We start from the raw sequence: 18,352 nt of genomic DNA on the forward strand, positions 1-18,352 counted from the left end.
TTCCTAATACTGGAAGAATGCCTTACCCTTTCACTAAGTTTTGGGTTAGTTCAGCCAAACAATGAGAAACCTTGAGTTCATGAACTATTTTTTCTCTTGACCATGAGTCAGGGAGCGAACTTAAACTTTTAACTTTTTCCTATGTAGATGTCCCTGAACATTTAATTTTTAATTTCTCTATTAAGCTCAAATATTCAGTTTTAGATGACGCTGGTGATAGGTTTTCTTCTTATTTAGAAATAATGCTGGTATCTGTATTATTAAAGCACAATTCCATGTCTTTTCTAATTTTGTCTGAAATCCATTGTACCATTATAATCAATAGCTGCTTTTCTTTTTCTGCAACTTAATTTTATTATTTTCAAAGTAGGAGATACATCTAACTTAGAACAAGCATAATCCAATATGCTAACAGCGTCCTCATTAGGAATGTAAATGTCATTAACAAAGTTACATTATTCTGGTTCTGGATCAACAATAAATATTTTTTAGTAACAATTTGGGCACAGGAAATTTCCAAGAATCTTAGTAATAGGCTTTCTATGAACTTTAAGTGGATCACAGCACTTTCTTCCAAAAATGTGGTTGTACTTCAGAATATATTTCTTTTCATGATACTCCCAGACTGTTTAAATTTTGAGTAAGTTCTTCTGTAACATCAAAGTTTGTCTAACTTCATCGAAGTCATTGACATTTTTCGAGTTTTTTTGAAACTGAACCGTGTGACACACTTCACTTGCTATCAGTCCAACAGGGCACGGTTCCTCTATGTTATTGCATTCCAGTTAATCTCTCAAAATTAATTACAAATTACACACAGAACAAAGCACATATCACATTCTACACTCCCAATGAAGTATTTACATCCACTCTAACACAGGTTTCAGAACAGACTGACTACAACGATGCCACACCCAGCAATAGTGAACTTCTACAATTCCACACTCAGCAATAACGCGCTGCTTTATTGACAATAAAACTAAACATAAATGGGCATTTTTATTAGCATAGAACGAATGTAAAAGTTCCTATTCTTTAATACTGCATTATTAAAAATAAACTAAATGCATATTGTGTGATAGTATTAACTAAATATGTCACAATTACATTTTATTACAATGAAACAAACAATTTAAATAGGCAACAGCCATAAGATCAGTTTTAGAGTAATGTAAATTATTTCCTCATTTTCAAAAATTCATATCTTTGTTCACAGTCAGATATCAATGTTAAAATTTTTACAGTATGTTGCTATCATATAGGTGTACAAACTGTGCAAAAATCATATTTTTATGTTTAGTCCCACCGGAGATAACTAACCCCAAACTTTACAAAAAAGGAAAATTTTCAAATTTCAAAAGTTCATAAAAAATTTGGGAAACATTTGTAAGTGTTCTTGCTCTATATGAGGGTAGTAATGTATGATATAAAACTATAGGAAAAAATAGACTCATAAATCACTCCTTGTTTGTTATTTTTTGGCCTAAGAAGTGGATTTCTGAAAATTTGGATACCAAACTTTGGAGGTCATTCTGACTGGTTATTTTGTGTAATAGACAATGTTGTAGATGACATTTTTCTAAAAGCAATCAAGTTAATTGCAATGTTGTAACTTAACCCAGTGCACAGATATTCAAATTTTTGCTAATGTTTCCAGACTAAAAATTCGTCATGTGCCTACAAATGAAAATGGCTGCCATCCAGTAAAGGTGCAAGATAAATTAGTTTAAAACACTGTCTTCAACTTCTCAAATATAGGGAAATCACACATAAAAAAATTAAAATATTTAAAAATGGTCAAGCAACCATCACTGGACCACTTCATATGGATTGACAGTATTTTGCCCAACATAATGCACTCATTATTAGGCAATACAGAGCAGCTGCATGCCATCAGGCAAATTAACAACTGTAGTGGCCCCTTGCTTTCAACTGTTTGCAGTACCAACAAAAAAATGGTTCAAATGGCTCTGAGCACTATGGGACTTAATTTCTAAGGTCATCAGTCCCCTAGAACTTAGAACTACTTAAACCTAACTAACCTAAGAACATCACACACATCCATGCCTGAGGCAGGATTCGAACCTGGAATCGTAGCAGTTGCGTGGTGCCATACTGTAGCGCCTAGAACCACTTGACCACCCCGGCCGGCGCAGTACCAACACAGCACAGTCATGTCACTAATGTTACATAGCCAGATCAGTCACTCATTCAGATTGTAGACCTTGCTATTACTGGAAAGACTGCTGCCCCTCTTTAGGACCCAAAGGTTTGTCTGGTGTCTCCACAGATACCCCTCTATTACAGATGCACCTATGGTACAGCTACCTGTATTACTGAGGCACACAAGACACCTCAATACAGCAAGGTCCATGTTTCATGGATCAACAATATGGCTGTATGGATGTATACACTCAGCCAATATGTCCGCCTAGTGTGGAAATGACAGCACATACAGGGCTGACTGAAATGTCTTAGTGTATTCTTGTCTTTGCAGAAAATGCTTGACTGACACCTCACTACTACCAAGCCTCTCTACAAATGACTAAATTACTGTAACTGTTGTTGAATGTCTTAATAATCCACCAACATATCAAAACAGAGGCAGAGCTACTTCAAACATTAATATAGCACTTGCCCCAAGAGGAGCCTCTGGCAGCATAACTGAGCTGTAGGTGGATTGGCGAAGAGTTAACTCCAAGTGATCACAACACAATATACGTATCTGTAAAGCATAAACAGTGTGTGAGGACACATGGTATGATTCGCCACTACATTATCCAAAAAAACTGACTGATCACTTGCAAGAAAAGATTTCCATCTACTAGAATAGCAAGAAGATTACACTAGACTCTCGCTAATCCGGCCCTCAGCAGTCTGGCCTCTCAGTAATCCTGCACACATCCAGAAACATGAATTATCGTGCGCAACAATGCTTAGTTAAACAAAGCTTTATATACTGTATTTGAAATTTTAGCTTTCTTTACAGTTTGGAATCATGTCTTCTAACAGGAAACACATTACTCTAAGCCTCAAGCAGAAACTAGAAATTTTAGACAAGGTAAATCGAGGTTCTTTGCAGAAAGCCATTGCTGCTGAGTTCAGTGTTGGATGAGCAACTACTTATGACATCAAAAAGAAAAAAGATGTTTCTTGACACTACTCAACACAAATGGATAGCGAGTTGGAAAAACTGAAGGTTACGCGATAGAGTGAGAATGAAGAACTGGATGCTACCACAGTGAAGAGCTTGAGAAAATTGTGGCCATCCATTGATGCCCAGTTGAATCCAGTAGTGAGTTACAGCAATGAGCCAGTAGATTCGGAATTTTCAATTAGATTAGATTAGATTAGATTAATACTTGTTCCATAGATCATGAATACGACACTTCGTAATGATGTGGAACGTGTCAGGTTAATAAAAGATGTCTGTACAAGAAATTACATTACACAAAATATTGCATGACACTATAATGATTAAGTTTTTTTATTTTTTTTATTTTTTTTTACTTACTTTATATCTAAAAATTCAGGCAATGAGTAGAAGGAGTTGTCATCTAGAAATTCTTTTAATTTATTTTTAAATGTTAGTTGGCTATCTGTCAGGCTTTTGATGCTGTTACTTTGTACACCGACATGCTCCACAACCTTCCAGGAGGAGAAGAAATTGATGATGAAGATGTTACTAAGTGAATGAAAGAAGAAAAAACTGATATGGACCAAACTTTAACAGATGAAGAAATAATAAAAAATGTGCAAGAAAGTTATGATTAAAGTGATGAAGAAGAGGACACACGAAAAAGAGAGCATGAAGATTTCTGACACTTCTGGTGCTGAAGCTGCCGAGGTCTTCCTGGAGTACATTACGCAACAACCAGATAGATGCAGTGCCAATGTAATGCTTGTAATGCGGTTCCATGGTAAAGTATGCCACTGTTGCTCAACATCATTGCAACAGTTAAAAATTAGGGTCATGTTTCATAGTGAGTGATACAATTGTATAACTATGTACAGGACTAGGTTTTCTTTGAAAATTAATGTATTTTTGGATTTAATAAAGTTCATCCTCTAGGTTTTAAAATTGTATCCTTTGGTTTAACAAAGTACAGCACACTATATCCCATTTCAAAATAAATAAAAAGCAAATTAAAAGAATAAAATAAATTTCAGGCACTCAATAATCCACCACTTCCACTAATCTGACAGCCGTGTGTGCCAGGAATGGCCAGATTAGGAAGAGTCTAGTGTATCTTAGTGCTGGCCAGATACCGTGTAGGTTGAAAAATTTAATAAAACAGGCCTGGGATGTTATGATTTTCAGAAACACACAAGTGCAATAGGAATATGAACATTAGAATCATATGGGATGTTTCCAGGTATCGTTGAGAATTTATAGAGGGGCAAATGATTTTCAGAATAATGACAGCAATACAAGGGAGAAAAGGACATCAAAGTACACAATAACTGGGGGATGCAAAAATTCTTAGAGCACACCTTTTAAGCTAATGAGTACATTGATAACACCTTCACCTCCGTCAACTTCAAAAAAATTGCAAGAGTGGCAACTAATTCGTACACACACACACACACACACACACACACACACACACACACAAAAGGGAAAAAAAATCTGACACAGACAGCAAACAGTGCAAAGATTTCAATGGAAATATTTCACAAGTGGTATGGAACAAACTGTATTTACTGTTCAAAAAATGACCCACACACTATGAAAAGGACCATCAATGGTAAGTTCTATGACCAGGAGTTATCGAGAGACCATTTAAAAAGGTAACAACACTAGTAGATATTCAGACATGATGTTAGATGAAAAACCAATCTTTGAGATTATGTGAAGTTGGTAAAGGTACTACACTGCACACACAAGAGAGTCTTGCTACAACTTACTTGGGCTTATTATGTGACACTTGGAAACACCATTAGAGTGATATTAGGGTATGGATCACAGACTGTATCTTAAGATATGGAACAGCTGTGAACTGGTTTTGGCTACTGCACAGAGAGAAAGTCTGTGACACCGTAAGCGATAATAATGATGGAAAACGAAAAATAAAAAATATGTTACTGTGAATAGTAGAAAGAATGGGATAACAGTGACACTAAGTTGTATTAAAGAAATACAGGGGTTGAACAAAAATATGGAAACACTGAGAAAGGCATACTTGAACATAAAGGAAAATGCTAGCCAAGCCTGCAGAGATTGCTGTTGTATTTGAGCAGGAACGGCACCTGTGCAACGTCCTAAATATTTTGCAAATGTCAAACACGGTAAGAACAGTGTTCTGTGTAGTTGCGAGTGCATTGTGTCAGAGCTAAGTGAATGTGAATGTGGGCAAATTGTTAACTGTTCATATTGCGAGTGCTTCCATAACCAAGGGGGCTGAAGTGCTTGGTGTTTCAAGATGAACCACATTTAAGATTTGTACCACGTACAGGGAAAATAGAATCCAGTCAGTCACAACATGGACAAAAATGTGTGTTGAGTAACTGTTAAAGACTGTCATTGAAAAGGATTGTGACAAACAATGAGGATCACAGCTGCTAATGGCACTGCATAATTGAATGTTGCATTCACAAACCTTGTCAAGCACCAAAACATGATGGCAGCTCCATAAGCAGGAAACTGGAGGGTAAGCTAGAATTCCTAAATCATTCAATAGTGATGCAAATGCCAGTACCAGGAAAATGTAGTGCAGAAGCTACAAAACCTAGACTGTAGTCTAATGGGAAAAAAATCGTTTGGTCGAGTGAACATTTTTTTCTTCTTCACACTTTTTCTCCACTTCTGGTTGACTTTACATCCCAAGAGTGAGACATGTTGGGCATTTGGAGATCTGGGCAGCCATATCAGGGTCATGGGCCCCATGGTTACTTTGCAAAGTTACATTACTGCCAAGGATTATGTCGCCGTTTTGGTTGATTGGGTCTATCCCATGGGTTACTGTTGTTTTCTATTGGTGATACTGTGTTCCAAGTCAGGGCTCCTGTTCACACAACTCTAATCATAAGGACTGGTTGTTGCATCTCCCCTGGCTACCACAGTAATCAGATCTCAATATTGTAAGCCTTTGTAGACTACTTTGGAGAGAAGAGCTGCTACCACTACGCACCTTCATTACCGTTAAAACTCAGCTTTCCACTACAGCAGAACCTCTCTAATCCATCACCTTCAGGACCGGGACCACAGTCGGAACGAAAAAAAGGTCGGATTATCCGAAAGTCTAATATGTATTGCAAAAAATATAAAAAGACATTTGGTACAAAAATTAAACGATTTAAGAACTAAAAGACGTCTACAGTAATAAAAAACTTTTTTTACACTGTGTTAAACAATAGATTAACTAAAAAACGTCTCCACACACTATAATATGTATTGGTTTTAAAAGGAAAAACGACAAACAAATTACAGTACTGTACTGTACTTAACGTATAAAGGATATATACTGTAAATTAAAAAAAATGTTTATTGCACTGAATATAAAAAGGATTTTTTCACAAAAACTACTGTATGCTGGATTCTGCTCAATGTATTGAAGGGCGATGTCAAAAGCCTTTTCTGCATCATTGTGTGAAATCCGGGTGTGGGGATCGTCTTCGCCATCCGAGTCCTCATTCACAGTTTCCTGGATAACAGCGGCAACAATTTGGTGGTCATTGAGCTCTTCAAAAGTGTCACAGTCTTTGTCACATTCGTTGATCCACCCTTCAACTTCATTGGCAGGTACCTTGGGCTCCAGAGTTTGTAGATCTGTAACGATTTCCAGTGGGTCGTTCTTTTGCTCAGCTTCTGTATGCTCATTTACAGTCATAACTTGTGGCCAAAACAGATAGTTTTTCACCGGAAACAGACACAAATCGGACACCATGACGAGTTTTCCAACGATCAATCCAGCCTTCACTGGCAGCAAATTTACTTTCGGCTTCCAGCTTTTTGAGCAAAAATGTCGCTTTTTCTTTGAGAATTGGTCCAGATATTGGAGTTCCTTTCCTTCCTTCTTGACAAAACCACATCCACAATGCGTTATCAAGCAGTTCAAGTTTCGGCTTTTTTAATGATTTGCGATTCTTCAGAGTGTTTTCAGCATCAATCGTAACTGTATAGGATTCAATGTCTTTCCAATTCTTCCTCCAATCCTTAATTGTCGTAACACCTACATTCAGTTCCTATGCAATCTTTTGGAGCGATTCTCCTTCGTCCAGTCTTTGTAGCACTACTAATATTTCATTTAGTAAAAGAGTTACGTGTTTACATTTGAATCCAGACACATTGAAAAACAGACAACTGCACACACAATGAATCTACAGTAATAAGTACTGTAGAGAACACGGAATAAAGCAAACAACGACATCTTTTAATCTCAATAAAGGATGAAACTGCACAATAATGTACAGTATAACAATATGCACAGCGATAGACATCGCAACAATGGCCCGACAGGCGTCCAGTCAGTGACAAATCGGCACAGACTGGAGAGCCTCAGCATGGTCGGACTAACAGGAGTGACGGACCATCCAAGGTCGGATTGGAGGGGTTCTACTGTATTCTGCAAGAGAAGCAAGACACATTGAAAACTATACAGGGTCTGCATTTATCTATTCAGAGACAACTGAAAGCAATTTTGAATGCCTGCAGGTTTCTTTCACTGCATTAGGCACGATAATGTGTTGTATCTTGGGTGTTCCCGATTTTTTCAAGCCCCTGTATTTTCCAACTACAAGGAAAGATTCTTTATGGGGAACACCTATCCATTTTGTGGACTGATCAAACTTTTATTTGGTCTAGGACCATATCCCACATATTTGGAAATGATTGACAGTGAAACAGTGATGTAACTGACAATGGAAAGTTTGCTCGCCAGACTATATAATCTCGGAGTGAGCAAAGCATGGATACATGCCAGAGAAAGACTGGAGCATGTCGAAGGATTAGATTAAACATGATATTGCACAATATGCTCAACAGTGTCATCACATGCGGAGGTATCACAGAGAGAGACAGCAGTACAAGATGAGGAAATCAGAGGATACTGTATGGAGAACATAGAGGGAACAGGAATCGTTACATAGGTAACACGTACTATTAAGTAGGTAACAGGAACAGAACAGGGAATTCTAAAAAGTAGTTATAGCCAAGTAAATTAAACACAGCAAACAAAACTGACCAAAAGCTTACGAAATAAGTTTTATTAAACAATTTCCATGTTTAACAGCAATCTGCTGATATGTCAAGGATGTGGAGTTTCTCTGTCCTCCCTCTCCTTGCAAACATCAAAAAAATAACTGATTTAACAGTTTACTGTCCACGACTGTTAAAACTGTTTGGAAAGGTAATTTTAGGTACTGATGTACCAAAGTTGAGGAAGCTTCACATAAGATATGTGGAGAATGGACTGTTCCTGTAGGGGTTGCACATATCAGGATACATTGAAGGAAGGAATTACAATTTCTGACATACTGTAACTGAAAATTAGATGAAGACTTAATATTCTTTTTTAACTGAAAGTGTGTTAGCATCTGTAAGTGTATTGGCAAAGCATTAAGCAAAAATTCAAGTAACAATAGTCTGCAAAAGAAAATTATAGTATACTTAGTACAGTTAGGCTTTATCACTCCACAGTTAACCTCACACATCAAATTCATAACTGAATTTACCAACAGACCAAGAGCTCGCAAATTCAACAGTTCATACTTGCAACTATCCCCCAACTGCTACTGTCCCCAACTACCAAATATGCTGACGAAGTAAATGTTCTCCTCAATGTGCATTTTATTAAATAAGAAATTTTAACAATGAACTGATGTAATTTTGTGTCACACTATCTTCACTGGTAGACGACTTGTTTATGAAGGATTCCCAGGACGTCACCCTGTTAAAAATTACTTCAAGATTCACAGATAGGAAGGAGCACATGAAGCCTTGAAGAAGAGTTGTCACTTCCCACACAGAAGACACATGCAATCTTACATTTCTTTCAATACACTCAGACAAAATATACAGTGTACATATATGGATGTTTGATCAATGTGTTCAGGAAGAGCAGCACTATATTTTCATTTTAGTTCTACTCGCAGCAACAAATATTTACACCAATACACAAATGCATTTTCTGGCGACACAGTAGTCCACTACCAATTACATCACTGTTTCCCTACTTATGTTACTGCTTTTTTGTTATTGAAGTTGGTCAGCACATTATACAAACCAAATACTACGAATACATCACATTTTTATCTATTCCTGAATTCTATCAGAGATTTCTTAATAGAAGATAATTTCAACTAAATGTGATGCAAAATGGACAACTTTTATGTCTAGTACTAAGTGGTATCCCACAGGTTTCGTTATGAGCCACACAACTTCGTCGATATTCTTGACACGGTTCTGTCTTACACATCTGCATCAACATGCAGCTATAGCCTCCATCTCCAGCAATAGCTTACTGTATTTACTAAAATCTAAGCCGCACCTGAAATTTGAGACTCGAAATTCAAGGGGAGAGAAAAGTTTTAGGCTGCACCTCCAAATCGAAACAAAGTTGGCTCATTGTAACACGAGACACAATTGGGGTCGAATAGCTGAAGATACTGCTACAGTAGTTTGGTGCAAGTTGTAAGCTTGACAGTTAAGCTTTACCAAGTAGCAATTGTTGTGTGTCAGGCACTCCGTCCATATTTATACGGGTACCCTTCCTTTTTCACGTGCTTTGTCTGGTTTGAATCGATTGCTTATTTTGCTTTGATCTGATAAGTGCCATTATGAAACTTCCTGGCAGATTAAAACTATGTGCCCGACCGAGACTCGAACTCTGGACCTTTGCCTTTCGCGGGCAAGTGCTCTACCAACTGAGCTACAGAAGCTTCGGTAGCTCAGTTGGTAGAGCACTTGCCCGCGAAAGGCAAAGGTCCAGAGTTCGAGTCTCGGTCGGGCACACAGTTTTAATCTGCCAGGAAGTTTCACATCAGCGCACACTCCGCTGCAGAGTGAAAATCTCATTCAAGTGCCATTATCTTTGTCCTGTTACATCGCACTAAGCTGAAAATGTATTATTGTACTGTATCATGCATTGCTTGTTGCCTTCTGATAATGAGTGTTTACGACCTGTCACTGCTCGCGGCATGGCTTACTTTTGTGTGTGCTCCGCAGCTTACAATTTAAAAAATAATAATAATAAAAATAAAAGAGGAATTGTCTCATAAGCGAAACAATGGCAAGAGACTGCTACTTGTTATTACTTACACTGCAGCTGTCTTTGATAATGATCAACACGAACCAAATAACAGACTGCATATGATAGAAGAGGTTCTGAACAAGAGTTTAGCGAAAAATTTTCTCCGTTTGAAAATCTTTGCAGACGCCTCTTTAGTACATTACATTTTGCAGAGAAATTAGATTCATCTTAGATTTAAAAATCTAGTCAGTTGCCGTGCTTCATTCCTGACTGTATCACTATTCAACATAAGAATGCTATGAATATAAACATGATATATGAATATAAACATGATATGATATGTATATTCTTCCGCATTTGCTGTTGTCTCACTCTAGTTTCGTAGTTTATTAGGCAGACAGGATTTAAATGAGATAGCGGCAGACAAGAAAGAATACATTCTTCTACCTTTTCTTTTAATTTATTTACTGACGCAGAGGTTTTGGCGCCAGTATTTATCTTTGTGCCTGCAAAGCATGCCTGTGTAGCGCTACATATATTCGATGGCAGAAGTTAGTTGTAGCAGCACTAACCAACATCTTTCACAACTTCCACTTACTTTGCAGTCGATTCTAAGCCGCAGGCAGTTTTTTGGATTACAAAAACTGGAAAAAAAAGTGCGGCTTAGATTCGAGTAATTACGGTAAGCCACAGAAATGTCAGTTGTGAAATCCTAGCCTGTGCTAAACAGTGAATAACAATGTACGACTGCCTTGAAAAAGACCTCATTCATTTAAGTTAACCAATAACTTGCAGATTATTTTGTGTTCCTTTTTGTGGTGATAATCATAAACGTGACAATGAATTGGAACCTCAGCAAATTAATCTATTTTTATCTGCTTAGCCACACAATATTTAATGGCAACAAGTCTGGTAACTTAAGAGTCCGTCACAGGGCAGCCAAAGAAGGACAGCTCACCAAGATATGGGGCACTGTCAGCCAGGCACCGCACAGACACTGAGGTGGGCCATCAGGACGCAGGAGGTAGCTGTGTGTCACCCAAGCGTGGCCAATGCGGAGCTGGCAGAGAACCACAGAGTCCCTGTGAGAGGCCCACATGGAGGACTACCACACATTCATAGTCTCCTTAAAGGCACGCAGTTAGTTGTGCATGCTGGGGTTATGTCATTTCATCTCCCAAAGCTGCAAAACCTTGCGGCGCAGTACTGAACGCTGGTCAGTTCCAGAGAATCTAATCTCCATAAGCGGTTTCCACGTAGCCTCTTTGGCCAGCCTGTCGGCAAGTTCGTTACCTGGGATTCCGACATGACCTGGGGTCCAGACAAACAACACTGAATAACTGGACCATTCCAGGGCATAGATAGACTCCTGGATGGTCGCTATCGAAGGATAACGAGGGTAGCCCTTGACAAGATATTGTAGGCTGCTCAAAGAGTCAGTACAGAGAAGAAACGCCTCCCCAGGTTCATGAACAGATGTGCTCAAGAGTAGGAGTTATAGCCACCAGCTCGGCAGTGAGAACACTGCAGAATTGGGCAAGGAATACTCTTCAATACGTCCTCCATGGACACACGCGATGCCGACATGAGCATCAGCCATCGAGCCATTGGTATAAACCACTTTGCGGCCTCGGTACTAGTCAAGAATTGAGAGGAAATCACAGCAGAGAGCCGCGGGGTTAATGGAGTCCTTAGGGCCATGTGAAAGGTCCAGTCGAAGCTGCGGTCTAGGCATACACCATGCAGGTGTATGTGAATGGACCTCAATTATAGGTGGTAAAGGCAAGGACTCCAGTTCAGAAAGAAGGGATTGGACAGAAACTGCAATTGGAAGCCGTGACCTGAGTCACTGATGCAGGATATGAACCACCGTGGGTGGGAAAAGGAGACGGTGATTCAGAGATTCGGATGCGCAGGAGAGCTACGAACATGTGCTACGTAACTGGCCAGCACTTGTGCACCCCTAACCTGCAATGGAGGCACTCCGGCTTCCACAAGCATGCTGGTCAGTGGACTCATTCTAAAAGCTCCTGTCACTAGGTGAACGCCACAGCGGTGCACTGGGTCAAGTACATGCAACACTGACGGTGCTGCTGAAACATAAACCAGACTCCCATAGTCAAGGCAGCATTGAACAAGGGCTCTGTAGAGCTGCAGCAGTGTAGAGCAATCCGCACCCCAGTTGGTGTTGCTCAGGTAGCGGAGGGTATTGAGGTGCTGCCAGCACTTGCACTTAAGCTGCCAATGGTGAGGAAGCCAAGTCAATCGGGCATCAAAAACCATTCCTAAGAATTGATATGTCTCCACTACAGTGAATGGATCGTCTATACGTAAATTTCTGGTTCTGGCTAAATGGTATGACGCCGACAGAAGGGCATAGCACACGACTTTGCGGCCGAAAACTGGAAACCGTGGGCTAGAGCCCATGACTGCGCCTTGTGGATGGCTTCCTGTAGGTGCAGCTCACCAACACCAGTACTGGTGGAGCAGTATGAAATGCAGAAGTTGTCTGTATACAAAGAAGGCGAGACGGACGTCCGTATAGCTGCTGATAGACCATTAATGGCCATTAAAAATAGACATACACTCAATACAGAGCCCTGCGGGACCCCTTTCTCCTGGATATGGGTCGAACTATGGGTGGCACCAACTTGGGCATGGAAAGTACAAAGCGACAGGAAATTCTGGATAAAAATCAGGAGTCGGCCTCTGAGACCCCACTCGTATAATGTGGCAAGAATATGATGTCGCCAGGTCCTGTCATACACTTTTCGTAAATCAACAAAGACAGCAACAAGGAGTTGGAATCTGGAAAAGGCTGTTCGAAAGGCAGACTCTGGGGACACACGATTACCAGTGGTAGAGAGACCCTGGCGGAAGCTGGCCTGACATGGAGCCAGTAGGCCACGTGACGCCAGGACCCATCTCAACCACCGACACAATATACATTCCAGCAGATTACAAAGAACATTGGTGAGGCTGACAGGCCAATAGCTGTCCACATCGAGTGGGTTTTTACCGGGTTTGATCACCGTCTGGAGGAAGATGTACATTGCAGAGTGTTATTTCCTGCGTCGTCCTTATCTGAAGGGACACAAGTTCACTACAGACTGAGTTTAGGACATTAACGTGAACTCCGCCTGACACTCGATTACAATCACTACGGTTCCTGTAGTATCCCTTAGAGCCGAGGAGGGCAGGGGGGTTCGCATTGCCGGGAACCAGGTTTCCTAGAGAGCAATGCAGTAACCAGGTGTAAAGCTTAACAGTTGTCGTAGTTCAGCCAGGCAGTGGAAAAAAAGCTGCAAATCCACTGGAGAATGACATTGTGAGATTGGGAAGGTATGGAACACTCAACGAGGCAGTTTACATCTCAGGGTCATCTGCTGCCACCGAATTTTTGCCTGAGCAGTCTATATCCATTTTATCTGAGGGTCCGACGAGATCTAGGTCCACAGCGGACACCAGAATCTCCACCTCATCAGCAGACACAGAGCTTGGAGGTAGCAGTGGCATGGGTGCCACACAATTCCCTTGGTCTTTCGGTCCTTTTTGGATTTCTCTCACTGTTCCTTGGGTTTCCCTGGCCGGGAGGACTTCACTGATTCAGTCTCCGGGACTGACAATGAGCGTTAAGCTCTGTGACCAGCTGCTTTTGGGCGGATGTCATCTTCTCCACTAACAGAAACCTAGGTAGGGAGTGATCCAAGGGACCCCTTCCTAACAAGAGCAGCCAAAGAAGTTGTATGCTACTCCAGCTCAGAAGTGGTGACGGACGTCCCTGATGGTTTGGGGGTGGGGGTGTTGCTCCTGAAATATGTGGTGCAGGAGCAACAGGGAGGGAAGTGCTCGCCCACCATCAAAGGGGGCAGGTGTAGTCTTCTGGCTCTGAGAGGTGACTGGGGTTGGCGGAGTTGATGGGGTTAGAACCGTTGTAGTGGCGGTGTAAGACGATGTCATGCGTACAGGATGTAGGCATTCAAATTTCCTCTTAGCTTCAGTGTAGGTCAGTCAGTCAGTCCAGGGTCTTGTATCCATGGTTTTCCTTTCTGTGAAGTTGTACTTGACAGGGTCTCTACTAAAATGTCGGATAAAAGGAAAGAAAATGTGCTCATCGATGGAGAAAAGTATGGAGCAAAGTCGTATTCAGTAAAAATAAGGTGTTTTGGATCGTTAGACATTCAGTGTGCTTTGTTACTTAGTGAATCCATTGTGAGAACTATTTGTGACAATGCAGTCGATTTGAAAACATCTCAATCTCCAATTACTTTAAGTGTGACTAGAGTGACCAAATCTTGCTCAGACATGCTGGGAAAAACAGAAAAATGCTAAGCCACTGGATTCAGCACCACAACCAACAGCAAATGCCTCTCTGCAGCTGCTACCGAAGCTACAGTCCAAGACCTTGTATGCAGATTTAACAAACGATGAGTATGATTCAGTGCCTTTCTCAGCCACCTGAAGTAGGTCTGATCACTTCAAGCATCATTTTGGCTATCACAACATTAAAAATGACAGGAGAGGCAGCTGTGGCCGATGAAGTTGGAGCTGAGGAATTTAAAGATACATTTGGAGGAGATGTGACAGAAAAAAAGACTATACTGCATAGCAGGTTTTCAACATTGATGAAACGATCTTATTTTTGAAATAAATGCCTAGCCACACGCTGACTTCTATTGAGGAAAACACAGTACCAGGATTTAAGGCTGCCAAGAATTGATGCACACTTCTTTTCAATGTTAGTACTGCAGGGGATTGCAAATTAAAGCCCCTTATATCTTCTACTCTCAAAATCCTAGAGCACTATAAAAAGGGTTGCGACAAGAGCAGGTTGGGAGTTCATTGGAGATGGAATAAAAATGGCTTCTGAAGTTTTCAACAAACATTTTTTAATGAACTAAACAGAACTGAAAGCCTTTTGTGAGAAAGAAAAAACATTTCTTTAATCACTTAAAAGAATGTAATTCGAATGACAAACTTAACAACCAACTTTTTCTGGTGACAGTTCAATATTAAGATAGCTACTGATGTTAGAAACTGCAGACCTTGCATGTCAGATTGGATTCACTGATACCTATGCCGAATGTACCCTCCCAAACTCCCATTTCAAGAAACTGAGCAACAAAGATTTGACAGTTTCAATCAGAATAGTATTAATTAATACAGAAGAAACAGGAATCTAGGAAATTCAGCCTCTTAGAAAACTGACAATGAATAAATTGGCAGAGTTCTTCAGAGAGATTGCCACCGCAATGACGATTTTTGAAGAACATGATCCTTCAGGAGCAAGGAGTGCAAAATTAAAGAGAGAAGATGAATGTTATCTTAAATGTTACACGGAGTTGTATAATCAACAGGCAATGAAGACTGCAAAGCAAACAATTAAACATTTTTTGCAAAATAGTGTGGCACTGCAAACAAATGTCAAGCGCCTAGCAAGAACACTTCAGCCACAAAGGATTTCCATTTGAGTAAATCCATCATGGAAAATAAACTGATTGTAGCACCAACAAATTCTTGCAATGTAGATTATCCGGAAGCTATAGAAGATGTAGACCTGATGAAAAATATTTTGGTGCATTCTTGTGTGTTTCAGTGTTAAAAATTTAAGTGTATAAATTGTGCATTAACATGCATTTCAGAAAGAAGATGATGATTATTATTTTTGGTAAAAATACTCAGAAACTCTTAATTTTAAGCTTAATACGTGAATAAATGAGAACCTGACCTCATTTTTTACATATGTAATTACTATCAATTAACACAAATTTGGTATGCGAAACAATTCTGCAGAATGTACTATCCCATATAATGAGATTTACCTGCAAGCAGACAAGGGTGACAGGATATATTTGTTTCACTGAATTGATTCTAACATTAGATGTGCTTGGAGCTACCAATAATATGAAATTAGCATGAAAAATTGAATAAAACTGTCGGTATTTTATTTAATGATTTTTGTGGTGCAATTTATACCTTTACTGACATGCAAAATTAACTAATGAATTCAATCATTTTAAAAGGTGCGGTCCTCCACTAATCCCAAGCCAGAACAATTGCTCATCCCTGCAATAGGGCACTCTCAACAAAACATTCCATAAACTTTTCCCTTAATCCAGTTTACATTCTGTTACAGAAAATCTTCCTGTTACTATAGTATGAAAATTTAGCCACTGCTATTTTTCATTTAATGTCAGTGTCCCACCTCCAATTTTTTCTACTCCTTTTTAGGCACTGAAAATTTTCCACATATTCTAGTTTGTTTCCGTTCGGCATTACTTTTAAACTTTTGTATCCTCCTCCTGCCTTTTTCATTTACTTTATGTTTATTTTCATTCCATAATCTTTTCTCGTGGCTTTGATCACTTCTGTCCTTGGAGTTCTTTTCCATATCTGGCTAAAAGAAGCACACTGATTACAAATTTCAAAACTCAGTTTCACACACCAGTTTTGACCTCCTATTCACTAACAAAAAATGACCAATCATATCTTTCAAATATCTGCCAAAGAGTTTAGGTGATAACCTAGTCTTACACCTTTCCCAAATTTTATTCCATTGGTATCCTTTCCCTTCAGTATTGCTGAAACCTTCTGATCAAATATAGTGATTTTATAAGAAATATCTCCAGTCAACTTAATTTTATCTATTCACAACCTTTTTCCAGTTTTGTAAGCCGAATAGCTCCCTTGAAGTCTTTAAAATCACACACACACACACACACACACACACACACACACACACACACACAAAACCTGAAACCTTCTGGTTATTCCCCAATGTGATATTTTGTAGTCAGGTGTCTCAATTTCCCTCATTGCTCCTCCAGTCTCAAATTAAATTACTTCCACAGGAATCATAATAGTTACTAATGCACTTCTCTTCTCTTCCAACTTCTGCTTATATCAATGTACCAGTATGAAACTTCCTTGTGTGCCGGACCGAGACTAACTCGGGAGCTGAGTTCGAGTCCCGGTCCGGCACACAGTTTTAATCTGTTGGGAAGTTTCGTATCAGCGCACACTCCGCTGCAGAGTGAAAATCTCATTCAATGTCCCAGTACTTTGTTTTATTTTTCAAATAACTGTTTTCTGTTAGAACTGGTTTAGTTTACTGTCAAAGAAAAATATCCTCCACGAGAAAAACACTTCTTCGAAGAAAAAGAAAGTGCAGTTTTCATTAACAACCTGTACATCACCTTTATTTCAGAAAGATATGTAATATGATCTTACCATCACCATTTGAAAGAACTCTTCATCTTTTAACACATTCACGTACTGTCCAACAGCTACCATATCACGCTGGAGTAAACTGAAGAGTTTAATGAGGAGTATGAATCCTATCCATATCACGTTGGTCTGACGCACAAAGATGGATATAACACCTAGGCCAAGAAACAACAATCACAAACAAATCACGTATTACATAGCCTTCTACATAATAATAAAATTTATATATCGTTTATAACACAAACAAAAAATTACATATAATTTAATATATAAATGATATCTGTTAAAACTATGAAAGGCATAGTAGTTAATACCAATGTTTGTTGTACTAAGGAACATGTTTCTCATTACCAGTGACCTCTAAATACTTAAATAATCCAAGTAATATTCATAAACTTACTACTTGACTTATTCTACTGGAACTTAACTTCCTAAAAGGAACAACTCTTAAATATCTTACAATTAATCTTCAGCTGTTTTGTGTTTTTAAAAAGTTTCTGCAACTGAGCCAAACACTGTCCAAGTCTGTCTACCCACCATTGATGTATTTACAAGACAATGCAGAAATGAGTTCAAAAATTTTCCATAAAACCAGCATATCAACAATAAATTATTCAAATACAGGGATCAGGAAAGTTACAGACATCAGGTACTCTGCTATTATGAAAATGGAATCTTGGAACAGCTTTATGGAACACAGAACACTTACTTTGGTTAGTTGTTACATAGATCATTTGAAAAATTCTTTTATCAAAATGATGTGGAACAAATCTGTTTACAGGATATGTATACATGATTATCGTTAACATTAATGAACAAATGAACACATTATCGTTTTATTCCTGCATGTGCAACTACACTTAAAAACAAGATTTTGTCCCCTTCTTTCTTCATCTCATCAAACCTGATGAGACATACTACTATATATTTAGAAG

General features: G+C 39.1%; 1 protein-coding gene across 1 annotated transcript in view; it reads right to left on the bottom strand.

The window, feature by feature from the left end:
- The window catches only part of LOC126298900 (putative Dol-P-Glc:Glc(2)Man(9)GlcNAc(2)-PP-Dol alpha-1,2-glucosyltransferase), a 98,928-nt gene that overhangs the window by 23,561 nt on the left and 57,015 nt on the right, over positions 1 to 18,352 (bottom strand). Inside the window, exon 4 of the mRNA XM_049990438.1 lies at positions 17,421 to 17,572. Coding sequence (XP_049846395.1) covers positions 17,421 to 17,572 — 152 coding nt within the window. The remainder of the gene's footprint in view (positions 1 to 17,420; positions 17,573 to 18,352) is intronic.

The sequence above is a fragment of the Schistocerca gregaria genome, chromosome X (genome assembly GCF_023897955.1).
Source record: "Schistocerca gregaria isolate iqSchGreg1 chromosome X, iqSchGreg1.2, whole genome shotgun sequence".
Lineage (NCBI taxonomy): Eukaryota > Metazoa > Arthropoda > Insecta > Orthoptera > Acrididae > Schistocerca > Schistocerca gregaria.